Genomic DNA, 24,581 nt, shown 5'->3' with positions numbered 1-24,581 from the left:
TTTTTTTTTACTAAATTCTGGACAGCACACTTTGTAAAACACCCTAAAGAATATGAGATCACCAGGGTTGTGTGAGTGTGTGTGGGAGGGGAGGGGTGTTGATAGTGCAGGGGGAGATGGGACAGGCAATTTCTGTCCCTTTTTACCTCCTTTGCTCCGACGCACGTCTTAGGGTTGAAGGTGCATGAAGTGGCCATGCCAGGTGTGCCAGGGGGCTCAGTGAGGCTTGAGAACAAATCCTGCCTCAGAAACACCCAGCCTCTGGCCACTCCAGGGCCACTTCCCTCCACTGAGATCCTGGACCGACCCGGATCACAGCAGCCAATGGGCAATAATCTCCCGATGAACCTAGGGAACCCATCCCCGGCAAAGTCTTTTCTGATCCTTCAGGTGGGCTAGGAGCAGGGAGAGAGACTGGGCCTCCCACTCCCGTAAAGAGTCGCTGTCTCGGAAACCTACAGGGCAGTTCTCCCCTGTCCCGAAGGGTCACTGAGCGTCGGCATCAACTCAGGGGCAATGAGTTTTTCTTTTGGAACCCACCGGGGCAGCTCTACTCTGTCCTGCTGGGTCCCTGTGAGTCAGAATGGACATAATGGCAGTGGGCTTAGGAGGGCCAAGCACCTGTGGCCACTTCTGTTTCCCAGGTCAGTGAGCCACGTTTTTGCAGGAAGACGTACATGTGAAGTATATGCTTCACAGGGTACACACCAATGTTTTGGGTACAAGCAAAACACAGCAGACCCTGAGTGCATTCAGAACCCTTTATTGGAGTTAACCTCCTAACGCCGGCCATCCCCGGGCACTTACCCAGGCGTGCGTGGACAGGCTGACCCTGGTTTCATGTTGGTACAGTACAAGTGAACACAAAGACTTACAGTAGCTGCCCTCTTAGCAAATGATTCCCTTGCATCGTGGTGGGGAAGGGTCTGGGGCAGAGGGTGGGGCCCCTGTGCTTCAGTATGGCCCACTGTTCTTCCTCCTGGCTCTCCTCTGCAGTGCACATTGCTCTCCTAAAGAGGACACACTCCCAGGAGAGCAGCAGGGAACAGTCCTGTCAGGGCCCCAGTGTAGCTCGCCTCCCCTGCCCCATCACCCCCACTGCCCCAGCCCCCTGCCGGCTTCAGCCCTCCTTCCGCAGCAGGACCTTGATGCTGCTGCAGACCTGCCCCAGGGCGGTGAAGAGCGGGTTGCAGAAGGTGCGGATGCAGAGGGAGTAGATGTGGCTGATGCACTGGATCTCGATCAGGTAGCTCTTGATGCAGGGCACCACTGCCCAGATGTGGCAGAAGGAGATGCAGGCAAACAGGAAGCCCCAGAGCAGAGCCAGCGGCACGCCTAGCAGCGTGGACAATAGGCGGTAGCACCAGTACTTGGACACGGTGAAGGTGGTGTAGCTCACCTTCCACACCCCGTCGAAGCTGTAGGTGCCCACAGGCTCGGCAATCACGTCCTCGAAATCCACCTGCAGGGGAGGCAAGGGCGAGCCTCAGTCCCAGCATTCCTTTCTTTCCCCATATCCATAGTCAAGTTTGCTGTGCACCAGCATTCCCTGGAGGAAGGGCTCATTAAACACAGGTGGCTGGACCCACTCCTGGGAATGCTGCCTCAGCAGGACTGAGGGGGGCCTGAAAGACTACATTGGTACCCGACTCCCAGGTGCCCCTGATGCTTCAGTCCTGAGACCCCACTGCCTTGCTCTACAAGAGAGCAGTCGGGCCGCAGAGCAGGAGTCCAACCCTCCATTGTGTGAATGAACATTGGGACGCGTCTGCGAGAGGCAGAGTTAGAACCCACGCCAAGCTTGCGGCTGTGGTGCCAATACTGACTCTCAGAGACCCCATCGATCCCACAGGACAGAGAGAACCGCCCTAGACAATGGCTGAGGCTCACTGTCATTTCAGTGAGGCATCTTGTCTGTCGCCACAGCTGCAAAAATGGGCTCACCCAGAGCAACTACTGTGAGGAGGTTCTAGGACCAGGCGGCGTTGTATTCTGTTGTGCGTGAGATCACGACAGGAGTCAGAGCCAGCGAACAATGTCCCCATCAGGACAGACTGCCACGCTCGTCTCCCGCAGAGCAGCTGGTGGGCTCGAACCACCCATCTCTAGGTTAGTTACTGGGGACTTGAACCACCGTGCCACTACCAGGACCCTTCAGTGTAGACCAACGGTTCATAGGTTCTACCTTTTTCTGACCTCAGGGGGAGCACGGGACAGACAAACAGCCCACAAAGATGGAAGCTGATGGAGACCCTGGGGGGGCTCAGTGGGAAAGCACTCTATCACGTGCTGACAGGCTGCAGATTCACACCCACCCAGAGGACCCTGGCATAAAGGCCCAGGGGTGTGTGTCCGAGAAGCATGCCCCGCGGAAGCATGGTCCCCATAGCACGCAGGACGGCCCCGTGGCAGACCATTCAAGGCAACACGCGTGGCTTGGCTTCGTTTGTTCTCCCACAGAGAAGACTCGCCTCAGCTTAAAACTTTCCTCCTCCATCTGATGACGTCGCCTTTTATGCCACATCCCCGGGCCTGGGTCTTTCCTTCTTGTTTGGTCTCAGTCTTTATCAAAGAAAAACACCCTTTCCCCTCCCTCTCGGGGGATCGAAGGTTCCAGCGCTCTCCCCGTTTCAGCAGCCCCTCCTCCCACGACCACGACACCCCTTTCCCCTTCTCTTGCTGAATCAAGCTTCTCTCGACCCAAACTTAGAGACATTTTTATTTGACACTGATGACGAGTCAGCGGGAGCCTCCCGTCTTGGGCAGGCAGCTCAGGAAGGGAAGAGCAGGGGCTGCGTGCACCCGCACGGGGGCTTTTCCAGCCTGGCCTTGGGAGAAGGCTTCCTGGAGGAGGAGGCTTCTAGCTAAGCTGACACCTGGTCAGCTGGGCCCGTTTCATGAGGGCAGTGGCTAGACAAGTGAGTTCGGAGCAGAAGGAGCCAGGGGCCAGGACTAGTCGTGGGTTGCTAGTGAGATGCCGGTGGTCCTAGGAAGCCAAGCTGAAGAGAGGCTGAGGGAGAGAGAGGGAGAGGGAGAGCGAGAGAGCGCGCACACGCAGAATCAGACATGGGGCTGGGCTGGCCTGGGTATCCAGCTGCCCGTTCTGAGGGTGCACTTAGGAGTGGGAGGGCGTAAGGATGGAAATGGAGGCCCCGTGGGAGCACTGTCATGTCTAGATAGGACAGCCTGCTTGGGGGGTGATGGCAGAGAGATGCGTTAGGATGACCACACCTGCCCAGGATGACCCTGGCTAGCTGGGAAAGGGACTTCGTTTCTGAGCGTGACTCAGCCACCCTGCCGAGCAGGGTTTGACGGAGAGGGCGACTCAGCATTTGCTTTCCTCGCTCGGTCCTTTGGGGAGCCGCCCCACCCCCACCCCCACCCCAACGTTCCTCCTCTGATTGACACGGCAAGGAAAGTCCACACGCAGTGACTTCAGTCACCCATTCCGCTGATGAGATGACTGAGGCCCCGTTTGAGATTGAGGGGGCTGGAAATCGGTGAACTCAAAAAATAAAATTGCTTCCAGTCAGCTCATTGGACTAGCTTTCTGGGAGCCCCTGCGGGTCTTCCGCGCCCCTGCCGGTCTTCCGCGCCCCTGCCGGTCTTCCGCGCCACCCCCAGGAGCTTCCTTCTGTACGGTACCACGCCGCCTGCGCCGCCTGCGTGGGGTGCCTCGGGGATGAGCGGAGACTGCAAGAGGAACCGTCCCTGGGGAAGCTTGGGCTTAATTACTGATCTGCTGAAGGTACTTGCCAGGGAGGCCCCTGGGAAAGGGGAATTGCAGGGCCAGCTGCTCTGCCGCAAACGTACGTGACCTTCACTTTCTGCGGGGCTCCTGCGAGCTCCTTGCGAGTGGGTTGAATAAACTCACTGCGCATTGTTCACAGGTGCGGGCTAATAAGTTGGGGGAGCCAACGTGGGACTCGGGGGCTCAGAGCTCAAACTTCCATCTTTGGAGGTCGGGCCTTTTCCCCACCTTTGTCAGGCAGCCTCTCCTCCAGGTGTGTGGTTTCAATGAAAACTGTTTTTCATTATGAAATGGGATAGCCACTATCTCAGTTATCTGATGCTGTGGTATAAAAGATACACCCCAAGGGGATGGCTTTGAAGAACAGAAGTGTATCTTCTCATCGTTTAGGAGGCTAAAGGTTCAAATTCAGGGTACCAGCCCTCTGGGAAGGTGATAGCCTGCCTTTCTCTTCCTTAGCTTTGAAGGAAGGTTCTTGCCTCCTTCTGTGTCTGTGGGCTCAGCAACCTTGGCGATCCCCACATGGCTTGGCATCAATCTTCCCCTGTGTCTAGGAGGTTCCCATCCCAGGGACCTTGGATCCAAAGGGCATACTATGCTCCTGGCTCTTCTTTCTTGGTAGTAGCCAGGCCCCGCCCTTTCTCTCTCCTTTTCTATTTTGTCACATGAAAAGGTGATGTTGGCCATGCCCCAGGGAAACTCCCCTTATGGTAGTAGCTCAGGGCTCTGCCCTAAGTAAGGGTGTTACATAGCAGATGACATCACGGGGAATGATTATGTCATTACATCACTGCCACATCACATCATTACATAACTGCTGCCAAACCACCGAAAATTGTGGCCCAGTCACATGGATACATATTTGGGGGGGGGGGCACAATTTAATCTTTGATATTTCATCCTTTGGCCCCTAAAAATTCATGTCCTTGCCACATGTAAAACGCATTCACCCCACTGGATCATCCCCAAAGCCTTAAATCAACATCAACCCCAAATGATATTCTGGGGTAACATGCCTTTGCATCCATGAACCTGTAGAACATATGATGCAAGTTATGTGCTTCCAGAGTGCAGTGTGGAGCAGGCACAAGGTAGACGTTTCCATGGGAAACAAATGGGAGCCATTGGAGGGGGAAAAAGATCATGGGCATCCACAAGAAAAACAAACAAGCACACAAAAACCTAGCAGGATAATTCACCTTAGCTCTCAAGACTTGAAAATAATCCTGTCTTCTCTGAGATCCTATTCCCCGAGGCTGCGCGTTGGCCACATTCTCTGGATTTTGTGCAGAGGCTCCTTGGCCTTGGCCTTCAGCTCCATTTTCCAGGCTCACTGGGATGGCAACTCTGCTCTCTCAGCTTCAGGTGGCCCCCTCCTCCTGGTCCAACTAAGCGGGAACCCCACCTCTGTAGCCCCAGCAGCTCTCTTCAGCTCCCCTCAGCTGTGGGCAGTGGATGGGGCCCACTTCCCCTGGCACGCTGATTGGCAGCCTCCCACCCGGAGCTAAGCTGGTGAAGATAGGACTCTTTGAAACCCCAAAGACGGAGGCCCCTCCTTTGGAGAGACTCCAGAGACCAGAGCCCCCCACTTTGAGACCTCAGAGTTCCTGACTCAATCCTTTAAGACAAAGGAAGTCCTGTTTCCCAAACACCTTGTCTCTTTAGCTGCTGCTTCCTAGTTCTCCGGCCTCTCGGCCCCTCAGGCCTTTTGAGTCCTCCCAGCCTTGGCTCTGATTAGGAAAATGTTCCACCTGCCTCACCAGAAAGCCTCCTGCCCAAGGGCGCTCAGCTCTCTTGCGCTGTGACTCAGCCTCCCCACCATCTCGCCCTGGTCTCCTGTCTCTGCGACCCCCCTTTCTCTGCCACTGTTTCTTGAAGTCTGCACTGTCTCCGGCGTTCCAGCTCTCATTTCCTTCCGAATCCTCACTCGAATTTTCTCTGACATCCATCAGTCCAGTAGCAGTCTCTTCAAGGCACGCTAGGCTTTTATAATTCTCACTCACTGCCACTGAGTCCATTCCAAATCCCAGCCACAATTTCTAGGGCTTCTGAAGCTGTTCATCCTCATGGTCTCCTCTTCCTCCCGTGAAGCCACTAGTGGGTTTGAACTACTGACCTTCTGGTTAGCGGGCCAATGCTTACTCAACAGCCTCTACCCACTACTCAGTTCCCAAACTGCATCTACATCTTGGGTCTGCATCTCTTAGAGCAGCACACCACTCCTCCGATAACAAAGTCTGTCTCCACGCCCCGGTCTGCTCTAGGATAAATGCCCAAGTGGCGGGCCGTGGCAAATAAAAATGTATTCTTTCACAGTGTAGGCATCCACGAGTCCTAATTCGGGGTGCCAGTGCTCAAGAAAGGCTTCCTCTCTCTGTTGGCTCTGGGAAAGGTCCTTGTCTCTTTCCAAGTGCTATGGGCTTGCAGTTCCTTGGACATCTCCGGGTGTCTTGACATCAATTCCCCCCTGGGTCTAGGAGGTTCTCAATGCAAAGACTCCAGGTCCGAAGCACAGGCTCTCCTCCCAGCTCTTCTTTCGTGGTGGCATCGGGTCCCTCTCTGTACTCACTTCTCCGTCCCTTCCTTTCTTGTCAAAGTGGAGGTGATGCAGAAAAGGCATTTAACAACCATCGTGCACATGCCTGAGACACACACGCAGCAGAAGGGAACCCCCTGGCCATAATTAAGGCCTACCGGCCAAAACAATGGCCCACATGCACTTCAACAGAAGGAAACTGAAAGCACTCACCTTGTGCACAGGAACCAGGCACGGATGCCCTGTCTCACTACCCCCTCCCAACACAGGGTGCTCCAGTTCACTTCTCTATGGCTCACGGCAGGCCCATGGACAGCCAACAGAATGTTGCCTGGTCCTGAGCCATCCCTAAACTCAGTGGTGGAATTGACTGTGGTGATCCACCGAGTTTTCACAGACTGTTTTTTGGAAACAAATAGCCAGGCCTTTCTTCCTAGTCTGCAAACTATGCTGAAGCCCATGCATCATCCTGGCAACAGCAAGCCTTCACAGACAGATGGGTGGTCACACCTCAGCTTGGCCTAAACCTCAGTTTCCCATGTGGCAAGCGGTTGTTCTAGCCCTGCACCACCGCTGTCCCACAAAAACATTGTCACCTCCATGCATTTCTTCCTAGAAAACTGTTTTTGGGGAGAGGGTTCATATAGTCATACCATATATACACGTCACTGCGTTTCCCTTTTCTAGCTAATTTTCCTTTTTGTCAAACTTTGCCATTGCGAATTGGGTGATGGTTTGCAAAGCAGACAGCCCGTACAATAATTCACACACATCTTTTTAATATCATCGACTGCAATCCCCACAATGAAACCTAACCTAGCCCCCTTCCTCCCTAGGCTTCCTGTGTCCGTTCTTCCTTCATTCCTCTCTCCTAGACTTTGTCCTGGGGTAACCGTCACCCCTTTGATCTCAGATGGTGATTGTTCTACGGTGTGTGTCCCTCAGTGGTGTCATGTGTTCCCTTTCCAGACTGTGTTCGTCCAGGTAGACCAGAGAAACAAATCCAGAGACACTCATAGGTGTGTAAAGAAAGAGTTTTATATCAAATAGCAATTGTATATTGAGAAAACATCCCAGCCCAGTCCAAATCAAGTCCTTAAGTCTGATATTAGCCTATGTGTCTGATACCAATCTATAAATTCCTCTTCAGACTCACACAACACATGCAATGATGCTGAATGCGAGAAGATCACAGGCCAGTGGGTTGGGAGGTCTTGTGGATTCAGTGGCAGTGAAAGTATCTCAACGCTGGCCTGGGTCTCCATGTGGCTCCTCCAGCTCCAGGACTCTAGCATAGCTCCGTGTATCTAGTCAGCAGGAAGACGAAGCAGAGTCTGTCTGAATCAGGCCTCCAGCGAGCTATTTATCTCTGTGGTGCCTCCAAATGAGGTCATCAAGCTACAACCTGATTGACAGACTAGACTCCACCCCTTCCCAAGTTGACACCAGATGATGTAGCTACCACATAGGCCCATTTATTGTGTGGCTGAAAAATCAAGCCTCGGTGAGTTTGACTCCAGACTTCAAGGATGACAGAAGGATGCTAGTCTCCTGGTTTCTGCTCGTCTCCATCCTACCAGTAAGCCTGGCCATTGTGTTTTCTTTATGATTGTGAGTTTGGTTCCATGTCTTTCTCCCACTCTATGCAAGACCTTCTAATGTCATCCCTTTCTGATCAGTTGGCAGTGGTAGTCGGCTACCATCTACTTCTGTAAGCCGGACACCATCTCGTTCTTCTGGTCTCAGTGGGGTGCAGACTGATGTGCGCATGGCCTATTCATCTGCTGGATTAGTTGTTTCCACGTGCTTCTTATTCTTATCACTCTTCTTTCCTCTGGACAGCAAGAGGCCAATAGCTGCACCAGCGATGGCAATTCGTGAGCTTTGCAGACTCTAGTTGCTACGCACCAAAGTAGAATGTGGAGCATTGTGTTGATGGACTATGTTAGATCAATTGACCCAGAAGTCCTTTGAAGCTAGGGTCCCGATACTGCAGGTCCCCTGACTCATCCCCCCCAAGGTGTTTGATTTTGCATACGAAGCTTTGTTATTTAGCCTCCTAGATGCTCCTCCACATTCATGGCTATAATGGCAGCAAAGGTAAATACAGAAAGAGAAATACTCTATGCCTAACCTACATAACTTAGTCTCACTTTAACTTCAGACTCTGAGCTCCTGAACCCTGCCTCAGCTGGGGCAGCTGAAGAGGAAGTCTCAACCAGGTGGCAAAGTTAACAATGGATTCACTCCAAGATCCACATAATATGAAGCTGCCTTGAGGAGTCCTGGGGACCCAGCTTCCTATTCTAGAGGTCTCAGCAAAGACCACTTAGCCTCTGAAACAGACCCTGTGTGGACGGGAAGGGTTGGAGGGCAGCATATGGGCCTTCCTAGAGGGCTGCTAGGAGGTCGAGCTCTCCACTGCAGAGTGTGGAGGCAGAGATAAAAGAGTCTCACAAGCCTAAGTCGCTTGGGGGCATCTGATGGCTTTGGAGAGTGAGTGGATAGTGCTGGCATTTTCTATATCTGATTACATCAGATCAAACTCCAGAAGCTGGGGGTGAGGGAAGGGATGGATGTTGGCCCAGGGGACCATTCTAACCTTAGCCACTTGGCTATTGTGGCAGTTATATAATCTCCTGTCAACTTGCGAAGGGGTGGAGTCTAGCCTGTCAATCAGGTCGCAGCTTGATGACCTCATTTGGAGGCACTAAAGAGATAAATAGCTCACTGGAGGCCAGATACTCGCTCTGCTTGTCTCCCTGGGAAACATTCCTGTTGACAAGCCGCATGGAGGGAGCTACGCTGATGGAGCCACAGCCCTGGAGCTGGAGGAGCCACTTGGAGGCCCACGCCAGCGCTGAGATGCTTCCATCACCACTGGATCCACAGGACTTTCCACCTGCTGACCTGTGATCTTCCTGCATTTGGCGTCATTGCATGTGCTGGGTGAGTCTGAAGAGGAATTTATAGACTAGTGCCAGACATATGAGTTAATATTGGACTTATGGACTTGATCTGGACTGAGCTGGAATGTTTTCTTAGTATATAATGACTCTCTGATACAAAACCCTCTCTTACACATATATAAGTGTCTCTGGATTTGTTTCTCTAGTCAACCCAGACTAGAACAGCTATCTAGTTTCATGTACTTTCCCCAGGGCCCAGGGGCTTATTGGGGTGCAGGCCGCCCCCTCTCCCATCATGGCCAATGCCTAGGCCTATGTGTCTTAGCACACCGGTGGCCTCCTGGGGACATGAAGGTGAGCTTGATCAGCCCAGGGAAGCATTTAGGCAGAGGCTTGCTTCCCTTCCTTTATCCCAGCAGGTCTTCCTCCTGACTTCCCACCTGTCTGGCTGTGGGCCCACATGGTGGCCCCCTCCTGCCTTTTTTGTGTCTGTTCCTTAGAACAGTGTCCCTACTTACAGGTAGCCTAGTTTGGCCCTCTTACTTTTATGGGTAAACGGCCCAAGAAGGGAGGTGCCTGGCTGCCACTCACAGGGGATTGGTGAGGAAGCCCAGAATCAGTGTCCCAGCTCTAAGCCGGCATTCCTCATTCTTCCTCTCCCGCTGTGAGGTCAATACTGGCAGCTTGTGGCTGTCAGCAAGGGTGATTTCACCCTCCCAGGGTTCTTGATTAAAAATGTGGTCTTCCCATTCTCCCACGGTTCCCTAGCTTGTCGAGCATTCTTTCCAAAAATTGGGACTTTTTAAAAATGCCATGGGACGCGGGACAAATTGTTCAAAAGTGGGACGTATGGTCACCTTATACATGAGTAAAGTCCCATTACTAAGGGACGAGGCCCATTTCTTATAGGGTGTGGTCTTAAGTACATTCCATCACTTCTCTGTGCCTCATTTTATCTCCTAAGGAGGACTGTAGGATAAACTGCTAAGATATGTAAAGTACTCCCTGCACATAACTCCCTGATAAACAACTGGTCATCTAGACAGTCGTTTACTGACATAGGAGCTGCGGTGCCAAAGGCGACATTGCATGTCAGCACCCTGGTTGACTAGCTGAGGACTTTATCAGATCACACATCTCTCGGAGGTTCCCGCCCTCGTCCATAAAACGGGACCAATCGTACCAGCCTTGCTATTTCTCACAACTGTATTGTGAGGAGTAGAAGCCGTGCTTTCTTCCACTTACCTATCTACCCACTTACCCACCTATGCAGACATCTACTCATCTACCCACCTCCAGACCTTTCAACTCCACTGACAGCAAACCAGCCCACAGAGCAGGGGCCTTGATTTGCTGAGCTGACACTCACCCATGGCAACCCCATGTGTCTCCAAGGAGCAATGCTCCCTCGGTTTTCCGTGCTGTGCCATTTCAGAAATAGGTTGCCAGCCTTTTTGTTCAAGACCCTCCATCAGGTTTTCAGTTAATAGTTAAAAAACTAAATTAATAGCTAAACAATTAAACCACCAAGGGACTTTAACCATCTATCTACCCACTTATCCATCCATTTATTCACCTGCCCATTTGTCCACTCACTGACCTATCCCCCTTCCCTCTCTTCATTCATCCATCCACCTCATTTCTCTCCATCCATCCACCCAGCCACCACCCTATTTAATGAGGCCTGGTGGCAGTTGTTTCGAGTTGGGCTGCATCCACATGGTCGGCAGTTCCAAACCACCAGCAACTCTGCGGGATAAAGACTGGGCTGTCTACTCCCATAAAAGTTACAGTCTCAGAAACCCACAGGGCGTTACTGTGAGTCAGCATCGACTCGGTGGCAGCAAGTTTTTGGTTTTTTTGAAAGACCCACTCTGTTCTCAGCATGATTTTCACCATCTCGCAGGCAGTGTTTAGCATAGGACCAGGCACTTTCAGGTGCTCAGTGATGATGATGGTTTCCTGAAATGCTTCGAAGCTCCTATGAAAAGATATCAAAGAAATTCTGGACCTCCCGGATCACCAGATGAATTCTTCAGCTCAAGTAGTGTGCGTGCGTGCGTGCGTGTGTGCGTGTGTGTGTGTGTGTGTGTGTGTGTGTGTGTGTGTGTGTGTACTGATGTCTTGCTCTAAGCCAGTAAGATGAGTCCCTAGCTCCTATTTTCTACTTAATGATAACAAGCCCACCCCCAGGGATCTCTCTGCTGTGTTTTAATTACCATCCGTTCAGAGAAGCCGCTGCTGGCATTTGAGTGTCCGTGTGAGTGTCCTTGGGGTGCTCAGTGTGGGTGACGGCTGGTGTTTTCTGTGAATCAGATCTCCTGGTACTATCAGAGGGCCAGCCTGGGAGGAGGCAGCTGTCCCCCTTACTCGGGTTTGAGAGTGGAGAGGGCTTTGGTTGCAGTGTGCTAGTGGAGGGAGATATTTATAAGATCTGCCACAGGCAGCTCTGGGCAGGCGTGCCAATTTATCAGCGGCGCACAGTGACTTCCTTCTTGATTAGCTTCCAGAAGTAGAGGGCAGACGGCTTTCCCACTGGCCAAGTATCGGTGCTGTGGACAGCTGGAAGGAGGGGCGTGGGGGGCCAGGGGAGAACGAGTTTTGCTTACTCGATTGCTGCCCCCTTCTCTGGTTTATTTATTTTTGGATCAGCAAGAGCGCCAGTTAATTAATGGGAAGTAGCCAGCACGCAGCGACGGGGAAGGCGCAAAGAAAAGAGGGCCGGGCCATTGCCCAAGGGTGCGTGGGAGGTGAGCAGCCTCCTCTGGTCAAAAATACTGTCCCTAGATTCCTGTGTGACTCAGTCCCGTGGGCGTAAGTGTCCAGAGGCCAGCAAGATTGAAACAGTCAATCCGGGGGTGGATGAGAGGTCTTTGGGCAGGGGAGAGACCCTTGTTCTCATCTCCCCTTGGCTTGGGTATGATGGTTCCCTCTCTGGACAGCTGGTTATTGACCACCAACCCTCCCCCCCCGCCCCCCGCCCCGCGCTTCTGCACCCCCAACTGTATACTGAGAGCATTAAGCCAAACTTACTGGTAAAAGGCGTTTGCTCGGGAGTGAGCAAAGCCCTTGGCGTTGCTGTGCTGGGCCTGTCTCCCAGCTGCCCAGTTCCAACAGGGACATTCTGAAACTGTTAGGTGGTGCTTTGGAGTGGCCACAGGAAGCTTGAGTCTCACACAATAGCACAAAGAAGCTTCTATTGCGTGTGACTTTTTTATTTCATTTTCCTAGTAGTTAATTTTTACTGTTGCTGACAGAAGTATTGGTGTATGTTACACTGGAGGAGGAATAATGTAACTGGTCCTTTATCAGATTGTTGGAGAAGTACTAGCCTATAAACTAGGAGGCTTTTATGAAATTCAATAATAGCTAAAAAAAACAATTACAAAAGCTTCGCTTCTTCTATTTTCATCATTAATGATAATAGAATTATTCATCCTAGAGTAGTGGTTCTCAACCTTCCTAATGTCGTGACCCTTTAATACAGTTCCTCATCTGGTGGTGACCCCCCCAACCACAAAATTATTTTCGTTGCTACTTCATAACTGTAATTTTGCTACTGTTGTGAATCGGGCAACCCCTGTGAAAGGGTCATTTGACCCCCAAAGGGGTTGCAACCCACAGGTTGAGAACCGTTGTCCTAGAGCAAGGGTGTCAAACTGGCGGCCAGCAGGCCACATGCAGCCGCTGAAGTAAATTTTTGTGGCCCACGATGCTCTGAAATAAAATGAAAATAGAAAAAATTGTTATGAAGAAAATAGTGCTTAGGGGAGATCAAGTCAATACCATACACACAATTCCCTCATTACATTTTATTGCAGCCCCCGGGCTGCCAGTTTGACACCCCTGTCCTATTGGATATCAATACAGGAGCCCAGGTGGTGTAGTAGTTAGTTGTTGAGCTTCTAGCCAAAAGGTCAGCAGTTCAAAACCACCAGCAGCTCCTTGGGAGAAAGAGGAGGCTTTCTAGTCCTGTATAGAGTTACAGTCTGGGAAACTCACAGAGGCAGTTCTACCCTTTCCTTCGACTGGACGGCAGTGAGTTTGGAGTTTGGGGGGAAAGATATCTCTGATAGTGATAACAATCACAATGTGTTTGGCCCATGTAGGCATCAGTTTCTGATCATCAATCTATTCTGAATAGATTGTAATTAATGATTATTTATTAATTATACCTGTAGTAGTTACATAATCTGTTGTCAATTTGAGGACTAAGAGTGAAGGGGTGGAGTTTAACCTGTCAATCAGCTTGGTGACCTTCTATGGAGGCATGAAGGAGAGAAATAGCTCGTTGGAGGTGGGACGCAGGCTCACTCCCTGAGAGGCATTGCAGCTGACAAGACACAGGGACCTACACTAGTGCCCTGAGCTGGAAAAACCATGTGGAGACCCCAGCCAGCCCTGAGATGTCTCTACCACCACTGGATCCACAAGACTGCCCACCCACTGGCCTGCAATCTTCCTGCATTTGGCGTCATTGCGTGTGTTTTGTGAGCTTGAAGAGGACTTTATAGGTTAGTATCGGACATGTAGGCTAATATCGGACTTATGGACTTGATCTGGACTGGGCTGGGATGTTTTCTCAATATTCAACTGCTCTTGTATATAAACCTCTTTCTTGCACATGTGAGTGCCTATGAATTTGTTTCTAGTCCACTCAGACTAACACAATACTCTAACTGTATATCATTATAAGGGCGCTATGGGTTGCAATCTACTCGATAAGCAGTAAAGTTGGTTTATTTAATTATATAATCATATCAGCTGCTAATCAAAGGTTGACGCTTTGAATTCAATCAGTAGCGCCCCAGCTGCTGACAGCAAGGTCAGTGGTTCAAGGGTACTAGCTCCCCGGCTGGAGCAAGAGGAGGCTTTCTGCTCCTGGAAAGATCCGCCTGGGAAACTCTGGAACAGTTCTACTCTGACCTATCAGGCCACTATGAGTTGGAATGGTCTTGATGACAATTAAAAAATATATAATGTATTTTATATCATTATAAACTAATTAGTAATTAATCTATAATCAGTCAAATCATCTAGCCATCAGTGTAGTATTTCACACAGTATGGTAGAGACAGGAGCTGGCACCCATGCCAGCTTAACACCAAACCATTGCTTGAATTCACCCCGCAGTATTCCTGACCAGGTCACAAGAGCCGAGGCACAGAATTGAGAAGAGCCAGGTTTTGAAGTGGGGTGTGGGGAAGATTATGTAAAGCGTGGAGTCTGCATCCTACAAGGATGATCACGGGCACCTGAATTGGGCTCATGTACAGTACCTGGGAAGAGACCGAGTTAATGTGAGCGCTACAAGGAGGGGGAAGGGAACACGCTAGAAGGACGCCTTCAGCATCTCAGTGAGCCTTGGTCCTCAACTCCCCATCCTCCTGCCTTCTCTGGAGACTCCGTACAGGTGGTAGTAGGGAACAAGGGAACAGCCCTGGGATGGCTTCTAACAATAGCTGTATATCAACTTTTGGTGGGTGGATTTATGGGTACCCCATAAATCATGCCCCTCCGTGTATATCCATCTGCACGTTGTCTCATCCTTCAAGAGTCTGGGCTTGCTCTTTGACCAGAATTCCATGGAAATGGTGTCAGATAGTTCCAGAAAAAATAACCCTTAAGAAGACCTAGTGATGCCATGTTCCATGTTTTGGGAGGCCTGGGCCACCGTGTTAGATGTCTGTCTAGATCAGGGGTGGGGAACCTTTTTTCTGAAAGGGCCATTTGGATGTAACATCATTAGCGGGTCATACAAAATTATTAACCTAAAAATTAGCCTGCTATCTTTGGCCAAACATTTAGTGAGCCCACCCTGAATGCGATGCGTTTGAACTATGCTGCTGGTGAAGAATATTGAAAATACCGGGACTGCCAAAAGAACAAACAGAGCTGTCCTGGAAGAAGTTGCCCCTTAGAGACAACAGAGAGTGTCAGACACGAAATAACAACAATAATGTATAATTGATCAAGGATTCAGGAGAGGGGAGGGAGGGGAAAACAGAGGAGCTGATACCAAGGGCTCAAGTAGAAAGAAAATGTTTTGGAAATGTTGGTGGCAACATATGTACAAGTGTGCTGAATGCAATTGAATGATGGTTGTCATAAGATTTGTAAGAGCCCCCCAATAAAGTGATTAATTTTAAAAAAGGAAGAACAAGAAACAAAAGGAATTCTCCTTAGAAGCAAGGATGGTGAGACTTAGTCTCACGTATTTGGGACACTTTGTCAGGAAAGACCAGTCCCTGGGGAAGGACCCAGCATCGTTAGTGAAGGAGAGGGGCAGTGAAAAAGAGGAAGGCGCTTGACGAGGTGGGCTGCCACAGTGGCAGCCACATCAGGAAGTGGGGAGGAGGGGGCGGGATCAGACAGTGTTTCATTCTGGGAGGCCCTGGGCTACTGTGAGCTGGATCCGACGTAACAGCTGTGTGAGGACTGGAACTGCCTCTCTTCGGTGAGGTGTGTGAGGTTAGCTGTTGTTGCTGATTTTGCGAGCTCTGGTGGCATAAAGGTTATGCACTGGGCTGTGATCTGCAAGGTCAGCAGTTCAGAAACACCAGCCGCTCCTCAGGAGAAAGATGGGGTTGCTACTCCGGTTAGGAATCACAGTCTCAGAGACTCACGGGAGCAGTTCTACCCTGTCCTGTGGGGTCGCTGTGTGTCAGCATCGACTCGATGGCAGTGAGCTGGGTTTGCTTTTAGACAGCCCAGAGGCCAGACGTTCGCCCCCTAATCTAGACGGTGAGGGGGCCACATAAAGGGCGAGGCCCTGAAACCACATGGAGATAGAGGTTCGGCCATTCCAGTGCCCCGGCCGAGCCCAGCCTTCCAAACCATCACTCCAGATGCCACCAAGGCTGGTCCAGCTCAGTGGGGCCACCATAGGATTGCAGAGTGGACCAGCATGTGACTATAGCTCCGTGGGCCCCACTCAGCTACGCCCAGGCAACCTGCGTAAATGTCACCATGTGAATGCTCGTCAGTGCTGTAAGCCACAGAACGCTGGGGTGCGCTACAGCACAAAAGCAGGTGACTGAAGCAGTGTGTCGTTATGAAAACTGGAAAGATCTCTGGGCCCCAGGTGTCTTTTCTATAAGAGGAGGGGCTTGCTGCCACTCAGACTTGAAAGCGTGTGACAGTTAGCCAGGGAGATCACTAGCCCTGCTGAATGAGAATTTCTGGTAGCAGGACCCAAGCTCCCCGAGAAAGGGCCACGTTTCAAAAACAGTAACCCGGTTGATATCCAGAAGTCCCATAGCACTGGGAAGTCATGATTACCCCCGTGTGGTGTTGGACTGCAGTGCCCTGGCTTGGAGGTATGTGGTATGAGACAAGACATTTCCAAAAGGAAGTGGAGTTCCGATGACTCCTCTGTGATCCGACCGCAACCTCAAACTGCCTTCTCCTCTACAAATTCCTTTTCACAGGGATCCACCTGAGTTCAATAGAACAATTCATTGTGCTGCAGACAGGGCAGCAAAGAAGTTTCATCTGTCCTGTGAACTCTTGTAGTGGGTTGAGATAGCGAAGGGTTTTTGTGCCAACCTGGTCGATAAACACATGTGGGATTCATTGAAGGGCAGAGAGATAAATGACTCAGCGAGCTCGCCCTTCTGGTTCGCTGCTTCTCTTGTTCTCTGATGGTTGGACCAGGGTGCAGCTGCCTTAGCTGGCAAGGCTCACTTCCTGCGAGACATCCCTGAGGAGAAGCCACATGGACTTACCCTGATGCAGCCCTGGTTGCTGGAGACACCACGTGGAGACCCCTGCCAGTGCTGAGATGCTTACACCGCCACTGGATTCAAAGACTTTCTACCCACTGGCCTGTGACCTCCTGCATTTGGTATCATTGTGTGTGTTTTGTGAGTTTGAGGAAGACTTTGTAGATTGGTGTCAGACATATGGGCTAAGTCAGACTATGGGCTTGGACTGGACTGGGTTGGGATGCTTTCTGAATGTACACTTACCCTATATATAAAACTCTGGACAGTGTAAGACATGACAAAATAATAATAATTTATAAATTATCAAGGGTTTATGAGGGAGCTGGGTGGGGAGGGAGGGGGAAAATGAGGGCCTGATACCAAGGGCTCAAGTAGAAAGCAAATGTTTTGAGAATGATGATGGCAACAAATGTAGAAATGTTTGACACCACAGATGTATGTATGGATTGTGATAAGAATTGTACGAGCCCCCAATAAAATGATTTTTAAAAATCTCAACTCTCTCTTATACATGTATGAGTTTCTGTGGATTTGTTTTTCTACCCACACTAACACATGGGTGTTGTGGGGCTTATTGGGACAGTGCTGTGATAGATTAGTAATGCCTGCCATGAACCTTGGTAGGAGACGGGACCATATGCGCCCATGCCAGCCTGTCCAGCATCCTTCACTGTCCTGTGAAAAGCCTCCACTCCTTTGCTTACTTTTGTTTCCTCTTCAAACACCTTCTCCCTTTCCCATATTTAAGTTTTACACACACCACACACACGTGCACACAAGCACCTTGGAGACTACTCCCCCATGAAGCCAGCTCCTGACTTGCCCAGGTATAAGTCATTTGCCCCGTGGCATTTCATCTGGTCCTACATGATGGTATTTAGCACGTTGATCCTCATTCCAGTGTGGTCCTCCCCGGGTGCTAGACTGTGCTCAAGAGGAGCTAACAGGTCAGCTTCCTCTCTGTGCAGTAAAGTGTCCCGGACGCAGCATCTGATCTGGAGGCAGAGCTTGCAGACCTGCAGAGCTACTTATCCCTTATCAACCTGAGCTCATAAGCCAAGGGCGGGTGTGCTTTTGAAGCAGGAGGAAAACGGTTGTGAGAGGTGTGGTGTGGGGATGGGGCGGGGACTCGCATGATAAGGCAAGGGGTCTGGGCTGGGGTCCATTCCCTGTCCTCTTGGAAGGGGAATGCCTTTGCCGTCCGCAAGGAAAGCTGAAGGAGGACCTTTGTGACTTAGAGCTTTAGGGCTGATGTGACTGAGTATGAATGCAGGAGAGAGAGGGAGTTATTGATACGGAGTCCCGAGCTCTCCCATAAATACTTGAGATGACTTTGGGGTGGGCCCGGGTGTGGTTGGAACCTTTTCAACATGTATCTGCAGGAAAGAGTGACCCCCTGTGCACCTGCTGGCCATCCGGTGAGGTCTGAGAACCTGTGGTGTGCAGTCCCGCCCCCCTGGAGTCTGGCGTGGAGGTACAGGGAGTGAGGTGGTCTATCATGTTCATCAGCATCTCCTCTGAAAGCACAGTTCCTGGTGCATAGTAGGTACTCAACAGGAGTTTGTGGAATCAATGTTGGGGTTGATGGGGGGTGGTGAAGGTAAGGGGGGTTAGGGAATACGGGGTGGGGGGCGTGATTTGTCATGTCCCCAGGTCCAATCCTTTTGAGCTTCCGCTCTGTGCTGGCCCTAGCCCCACACCTTGGAGAGTCTGAGCACAGGTTAAGCCCATTGGCCTGTGCAGGGCTCGCCCCTCTGTTTTGGCACTTATCTTCCAGTCTGGGTTCGTGGGTCAGGCCTTGCTCAGGTGAGGTTTTATGGAGAAAAACTGAGCTCAAGTACCTCTCCGGGCTGGGGAGTCCGAAGCCGCAGCCTCGGTGGATCTATCTCCACTCTTCCTCCTGGACTTCTGGACTTTCCTGTGACTGGACCTCTTTCCAGCAGCCTGTCTGCACCAGGGGCTGGGCCTGGACTCACACCGCAAATTAGAGTCGAGGCCAGCGCCAGATGCTGTATGCATATCCAGCCTGGTTCCATGTCCAGCATTCTTCGTGTGCCACTCACTCCAGCCCACATCATCTGCCTGCCACCACACGCCAAAGCCACCCCTGATGGCTGCCACCAGGGCTTTCCCATCCTTCACTTCTGCCAACGCCCGTATCTCTCTTTCCCTCCATCTCTCTCAGGCTCATTCCCTCCAACCCCACTTTTCCTTCCTCTTTCGTGATCTGTCTTTTCCCCCAGCAGATCAAAGAAACCCAGGCGAGCAGGAGGCTGGCCAGGTGCAGGGAGAGCAGCCTCCTTTCTGGCCACATCCTCCTTTCTTCCTTTCCCCGATTCTCCCACTGCCCATCGCCTAAACAGAAAGTCGACCTGAACCTATTGGTGGTTCTTCATCAACGCTATTTTATGCCCCCTGTTTAAAGGTGTCAACATTTTCATCCCGCCCGGGGGATGCTGTGATGGATGGTTCTTAGTTGCCGCGGAGTTGGTCCCCAGCCCATGATGACTGCATGCACAGTGGAGCCTTGTGAACCAGGTGGGTTTCAGCAGCTGATTTTCAGAAGGGCAGCAGCAGGCTGTTCTTCCTGGTGTCTCCTAAAGCTCCTCTGAGACCTGTTCGGTCTCATGACAGCACGGAAGCCTTCACTGGCAGGCCGTGGTAGCTGTACCAGAGCTGCAGTGGCCAGGAATCTAACTGCGATCTCCTGGATGGATGGGAAGAATTCAGCACTGAGCCTCCAGGGCCCCCGCCCAGGGAGTAAGCCGGGTGTCAAGGCCGAGTTCTGCAAGCTCCTATGTGCTCTCACTTGGCTCTCCTTTGTCACTCTTCCCCTCCTGTAACCTCACCTAAGAGTTCTGCTGCACGGTGCTGCTCTGATATTTGTTGGCCTCTGGAGATAAAGGATAATATTCTCACTTTAAGCCAGCGGTTCTCAACCAGTGGGTCGAGACCCCTTTGGGGGCCAAATAACCCTTTCACAGGGGTCACCTAAGACCATCAGAAAACACATAAATATTGCGCACAATATATAATTACATATTGTTTTGTGATGAATCACTATGCTTTGATTGTGTTCAATTTATAACAATGAAAGTACATCCTGTAGGCCACTGGAGATCCCCTTGCAGAGGGGTCTCGGGGAGGAGATGAGCCAGTCAGGGTGCGATGTAACAATGATGAGAAATACAACCTTCCTCTAGTTCCTAAAGGTTTCCTCCCCGCTCCCACTACCATGACTCGAATTCTATCTTGCAAGACTGGCTAGACCAGAGGAGGTACACTGGTACAGATAGGAACTGAAAATACAGGGAATCCAGGACGGATGAGCCCTATAGGACCAGTGGTGTGAGTGGCAAAACAGGGAGGGTAAAGGGAGAATGGGTAGGAAAGAGGGAACCCATTACATGGAACTGTGTGTGACCTCCTCCCTGGGGGACAGACAACCGAAAAGTGGATGAAGGGAGACGTCGGACAGGGCAAGATATGACAAAATACCCATTTATAAACTATCAAGGGCTCATGCGGGAGGGGGGAGCGGGGAGGGAGGGGAAAAATGAGGACCTAATGTCGGGGGTTTAAATGGAGAGAAAATGTTTTGAGAAACGATGTACAAATGCGCTTTACACAATTGATGTGTGTATGGATTGGGATAACAGTTGTATGAGCCCCTAATAAAATGTTAAAAAAAAAAAAAAAAAAAAAAGCTGGTAATCTGACAATATTGAGAATTAAAAAAAAAAAAAGAAAGAAAGTACATCCTACATAGCTGATATTTACATGACGATTCATAACAATAGCAAAATTACGGTTATGAAGTAGCAATGAAAATAATGTCATGGTTGGGGGTCACCACCACATGAGGAACTGTATTAAAGGGTCAAGGCATTAGGAAGGTTGAGAACCACTACTTTAAGCAAACTAAGGCATCCGTTGAACATAAGCGAACTGGATAAGATCCTGGATTTGACATCAAGCCTGTTAAAGTCAAGGCTAGTCCCAGGTCCTCCTAACCAAGACCAACAATACAGCCTCATGTTCCAGGGGGCTTCGAACAGTGTGCGCAGAAGCTAAATGAAAAGGTGCAGCATTGTCCTCGGTCTGTTCAAAGCCCCCTCCTGTCTTCAGTGCTTGTCCCTTTGGAAAACATGTCCCCTCCGTTTTCTTTGCCAGCGCTTTCCACACTGTGCTTGTCATAACCCCGTCACCACCACTACTGAAAGATAAAGACAATGTCCGGAGCTCTATGCTCTTAAGATGGCCCACGCTGTCTGTGCTCATCCACTAACTGGAAGGCTGGTGGTTTGCGGCCAACCAGCAGTGCCATGAAGAAATGGCTGGTGGTCTGCTTCCTTCATAACCGGCCAGGAAAACCCCATGGCGTGGTGCCACCTGAGGGTCCCATGGGTCAGCGTGGACCCGCAATGACAACAGGTTTATTCGCATGGGTGGGTGTGTGATCTCGGGGAGAAACATTCTGAACGGGGAGGAAGGAGGGGCTGATTTTCTGGTAAGGTGGGCGAAGGCTTCCAAGCGGAGGTGACATGGGATTTGGCCTTGATGGTGGGCATTCCTGGCAAAAACATGATAGTGTGTCCTGCTTGGCATGGCATGTCCTAGAGCAAGCAAGGCAGAAGAGCCAGGTTGGAGCCATCTGGAGAGTTTAGGCTCTACTCCTAGTAGAGGCTCCCTGTTGAGAAGAGTAGGCCAGGCCTGGAGCTGCTGACTGGCATGGTGACCACCCTCCGCTGTGAGCACTGGACATCCAGCTCGGGTGACTGAGGACCCGTGGATCTCACTTAGTGGATTTAACCTCAACCCTGACACTTGGGTCTGCACTGGGTGCCAAAGTTGAATTAAATGGCATTCTATGATGCTCACCTTCCCGAAACAACCGCTGAAGACAAAGTGGGTGAAAAAGCAAATGTGGTGAAGAAAGCTGATGGTGCCCGGCTATCAAAAGATATAGCATCTGGGGTCTTAAAAGCTTGAAGGTAAACAAGCGGCCATCAAGCTCAGGAGCAACAAAGCCCACATGGAGCAACATATCAGCCTGTGTGATCACGAGGTGTCGAATGGATCACTGAAGACAAATGGGTGCATAAGCAAATGTGGCGAAGAAAGCTGATGGTGCCCAGCTATCAAAAAGTATAGCGTCTGGGGTCTTAAAGGCTTGAAGGTAATCAAGCAGCCATCAAGCTCAGAAGCAACAAAGCCCACATGGAAGAAGCACCCCAGCCTATGAAACCACGAGGTGTCGAAGGGATGAGGTATAAGGCATCATCAGATCAAAAAATCTTACCATAGTGAATGATGGGGGGAGTGCGGAGTGGAGACCCAAAGCCCATTAGTAGGCCACTGGAGATCCCCTTGCAGAGGGGTCTTGGGGAGGAGATGAGCCAGTCAGGGTGCGATGTAACAACGATGAGAAATACAACTTTCCTCTAGTTCCTAAATATTTCCTCCCCGCTCCCACTACCATGACTCGAATTCGAACTTGCAAGTCTGGCTAGAGCAGAGGATGTACACTGGTACAGATAGGAACTGAAAATACAGGGAATCCAGGGCAGATGAGCCCTACAGGACCAGTGGTATAAGTGGCAAAACAGGGAGGTTAGAGGGAGAATGGGTAGGAAAGAGGGAACCGATTACAAGGAACTATATGTGACCTCCTCCCTGGAGGACGGACAACAGAAAAGTGGGTGAAGGGAGACGTCGGATAGGGCAAGATATGACAAAATACCAATTTATAAATTATCAAGGGCTCATGAGGGAGAGGGGAACGGGGAGGGGGGGGGAAAATGAGGACCTAATGTCGGAGGTTTAAGTGGAGAGGAAATGTTTTAAGAATGATGTACAAATGTGCTTTACACAATTGATGTGTGTATGGATTGTGATAAGAGTTGTATGAGCCCCTAATAAAATGATTTAAAAAACAAAAACAAAGTTGAATTAAAACATAACGGAGCCATCCAACAACTTTATGAGACCCCCCACCCCTAGTATTTCCAGTGCTTGTAAGTCTGCGTGAAACCCAGAACCCATCTTCAACTGTGAAGTAGGCAATCTAAATTCAGAAGCAGCATGGACCATCAGGGCACAGGAGTCGGACACTCTGGCTGTGAAAGGCGAAGAAAGAATGTGTAGTATATAGTTTGTTGCAAACTGTTTTCTATTGATGGCATGTTGCGATGGGACGATTTCAGATGTACTGGCTTAAATAAAAACATACTAAAATTAAATCCCACCTGTTTTCCCCATGGCCACCACTTTTTAAAACCATGGCTGCCAACCAAAGAAGCCCAGTTGTCCTCCTGCAGAGCGGCAGCGGCTCAGGGTGGACGACTCCACAGGCTCTTCAATGGCTGGGATCCTTCATGAGCAGATCACAGGGCCTGCCTCCCAAGAAGCCTCTGGGTGGGTTCAAACCTGCTGCCCGCAAGCTTTTCAACTAGCAGTCTGACCTTAACCATGTGCTCCACCCTGGACTTTCCTGTGCCTTCTACATTTGACCCGTGGTTGCCTTCTGTTGCTTTTTTCTCTCACTTTATTTATTTTAAATCATTTTATTGGGGGTGGGTACTACTCTGATCACAATCCATCCATCCATCCATCCATTGTGTCCAGCACATTTGTACGTTTGTTGCCCTCATCATTCTCAAAACATTCTCTTTCTACTTGAGCCCTTGGTATCAGCTCCTCATTCTTTCCCCTCCCTGCCCCACTCCTTCACAAATCCTTGATAATTTATAAATTATTATTTTGTCATGTCTTACACTGTTCAACATCTCCACCCACTTTTCTGTTGTCCATCCCTCAGGGAGGGGGTTATATGTAGATCATTGTGATCGGTTCCCCCTTCCTGCCCCACCTTCCCCTTACCCTTCTGGTATTGCTACTCTCATTATTGGTCCTGAGGGGTTTATCTGTCCTGGATTCCCTGTGCTTCCAGTTCTTATCTGTACCAGTGTACATTCTGGTCTAGCAGGACTTGTAAGGTAGAATTGGGATCATGATAGTGGGGCGGTAGGAACTAGAGTAAAGTTGTATGTTTCATCGTTCTACACTGCACCCTGACTGACTTGTCTCCTCCCCATGACCCTTCTGTAAGGGGATGTCTAGTTGCCTACAGATGGACTTTGGGTCTCCACTCCGCATTCCCCCTCATTCACAATGATATGATTTGGTTGCCTTCTGTTTCTATTGGACACAGTGCCGACCATTCATTTGCAACTGGAAACCCCAGGCACCCACACTTTGAAATGCCCGTCCAATGACTGATGTGGTGAGTAGGGATCCCGCTCTGAGGAATTCTGCTCTAGAGCCTTCCCTGTGGCTATAGCAGAGACTGGGTGGGAGGGTCTGGGTCAGCCTGGGTGCAGACTCCTCTCAGGGTAGACAATGTCTTCCGAGAGGTCCCTTTCAAGACAGTACCCTCTGAGATGCCTGCTCCCGGCCAGTGGACCCAGGGCGGTCACTCAGCTTGGCGGCCGAGCCTATAAATGCTGGCCAGAGCTCTGAGTAGTGTGTGTCTCTGTGTGTGTATGTGTGCGGGGACGGGGATGGGGAGTCGCCTGCTTTTCTGGAAGCCACCACCTGGAGATGAGCCTCATGCCCACTGTGGAGACCGCAGGAAACACACACACACACACACACAC

The 24,581-nt window shown here is 50.6% G+C and overlaps 1 protein-coding gene across 1 annotated transcript in view; it reads right to left on the bottom strand.

Annotated features, from left to right (window-relative positions):
* Positions 1 to 1,114: 1,114 nt before the first annotated feature.
* Positions 1,115 to 24,581, bottom strand: part of CAV3 (caveolin 3) — a 24,647-nt gene continuing 1,180 nt past the window's right edge. The window contains exon 2 of the mRNA XM_004702266.3: positions 1,115 to 1,462. Within this exon, the coding sequence (XP_004702323.1) occupies positions 1,121 to 1,462 (342 nt within the window). The 3' untranslated portion in view covers positions 1,115 to 1,120. The remainder of the gene's footprint in view (positions 1,463 to 24,581) is intronic.

This window comes from Echinops telfairi, unplaced genomic scaffold (genome assembly GCF_000313985.2).
Source record: "Echinops telfairi isolate 266 unplaced genomic scaffold, ASM31398v2 ScPeMD7_31;HRSCAF=116, whole genome shotgun sequence".
In the NCBI taxonomy this organism is placed as follows: Eukaryota; Metazoa; Chordata; class Mammalia; order Afrosoricida; family Tenrecidae; genus Echinops; species Echinops telfairi.
This window is presented reverse-complemented; position numbering and strand designations above follow the sequence as displayed.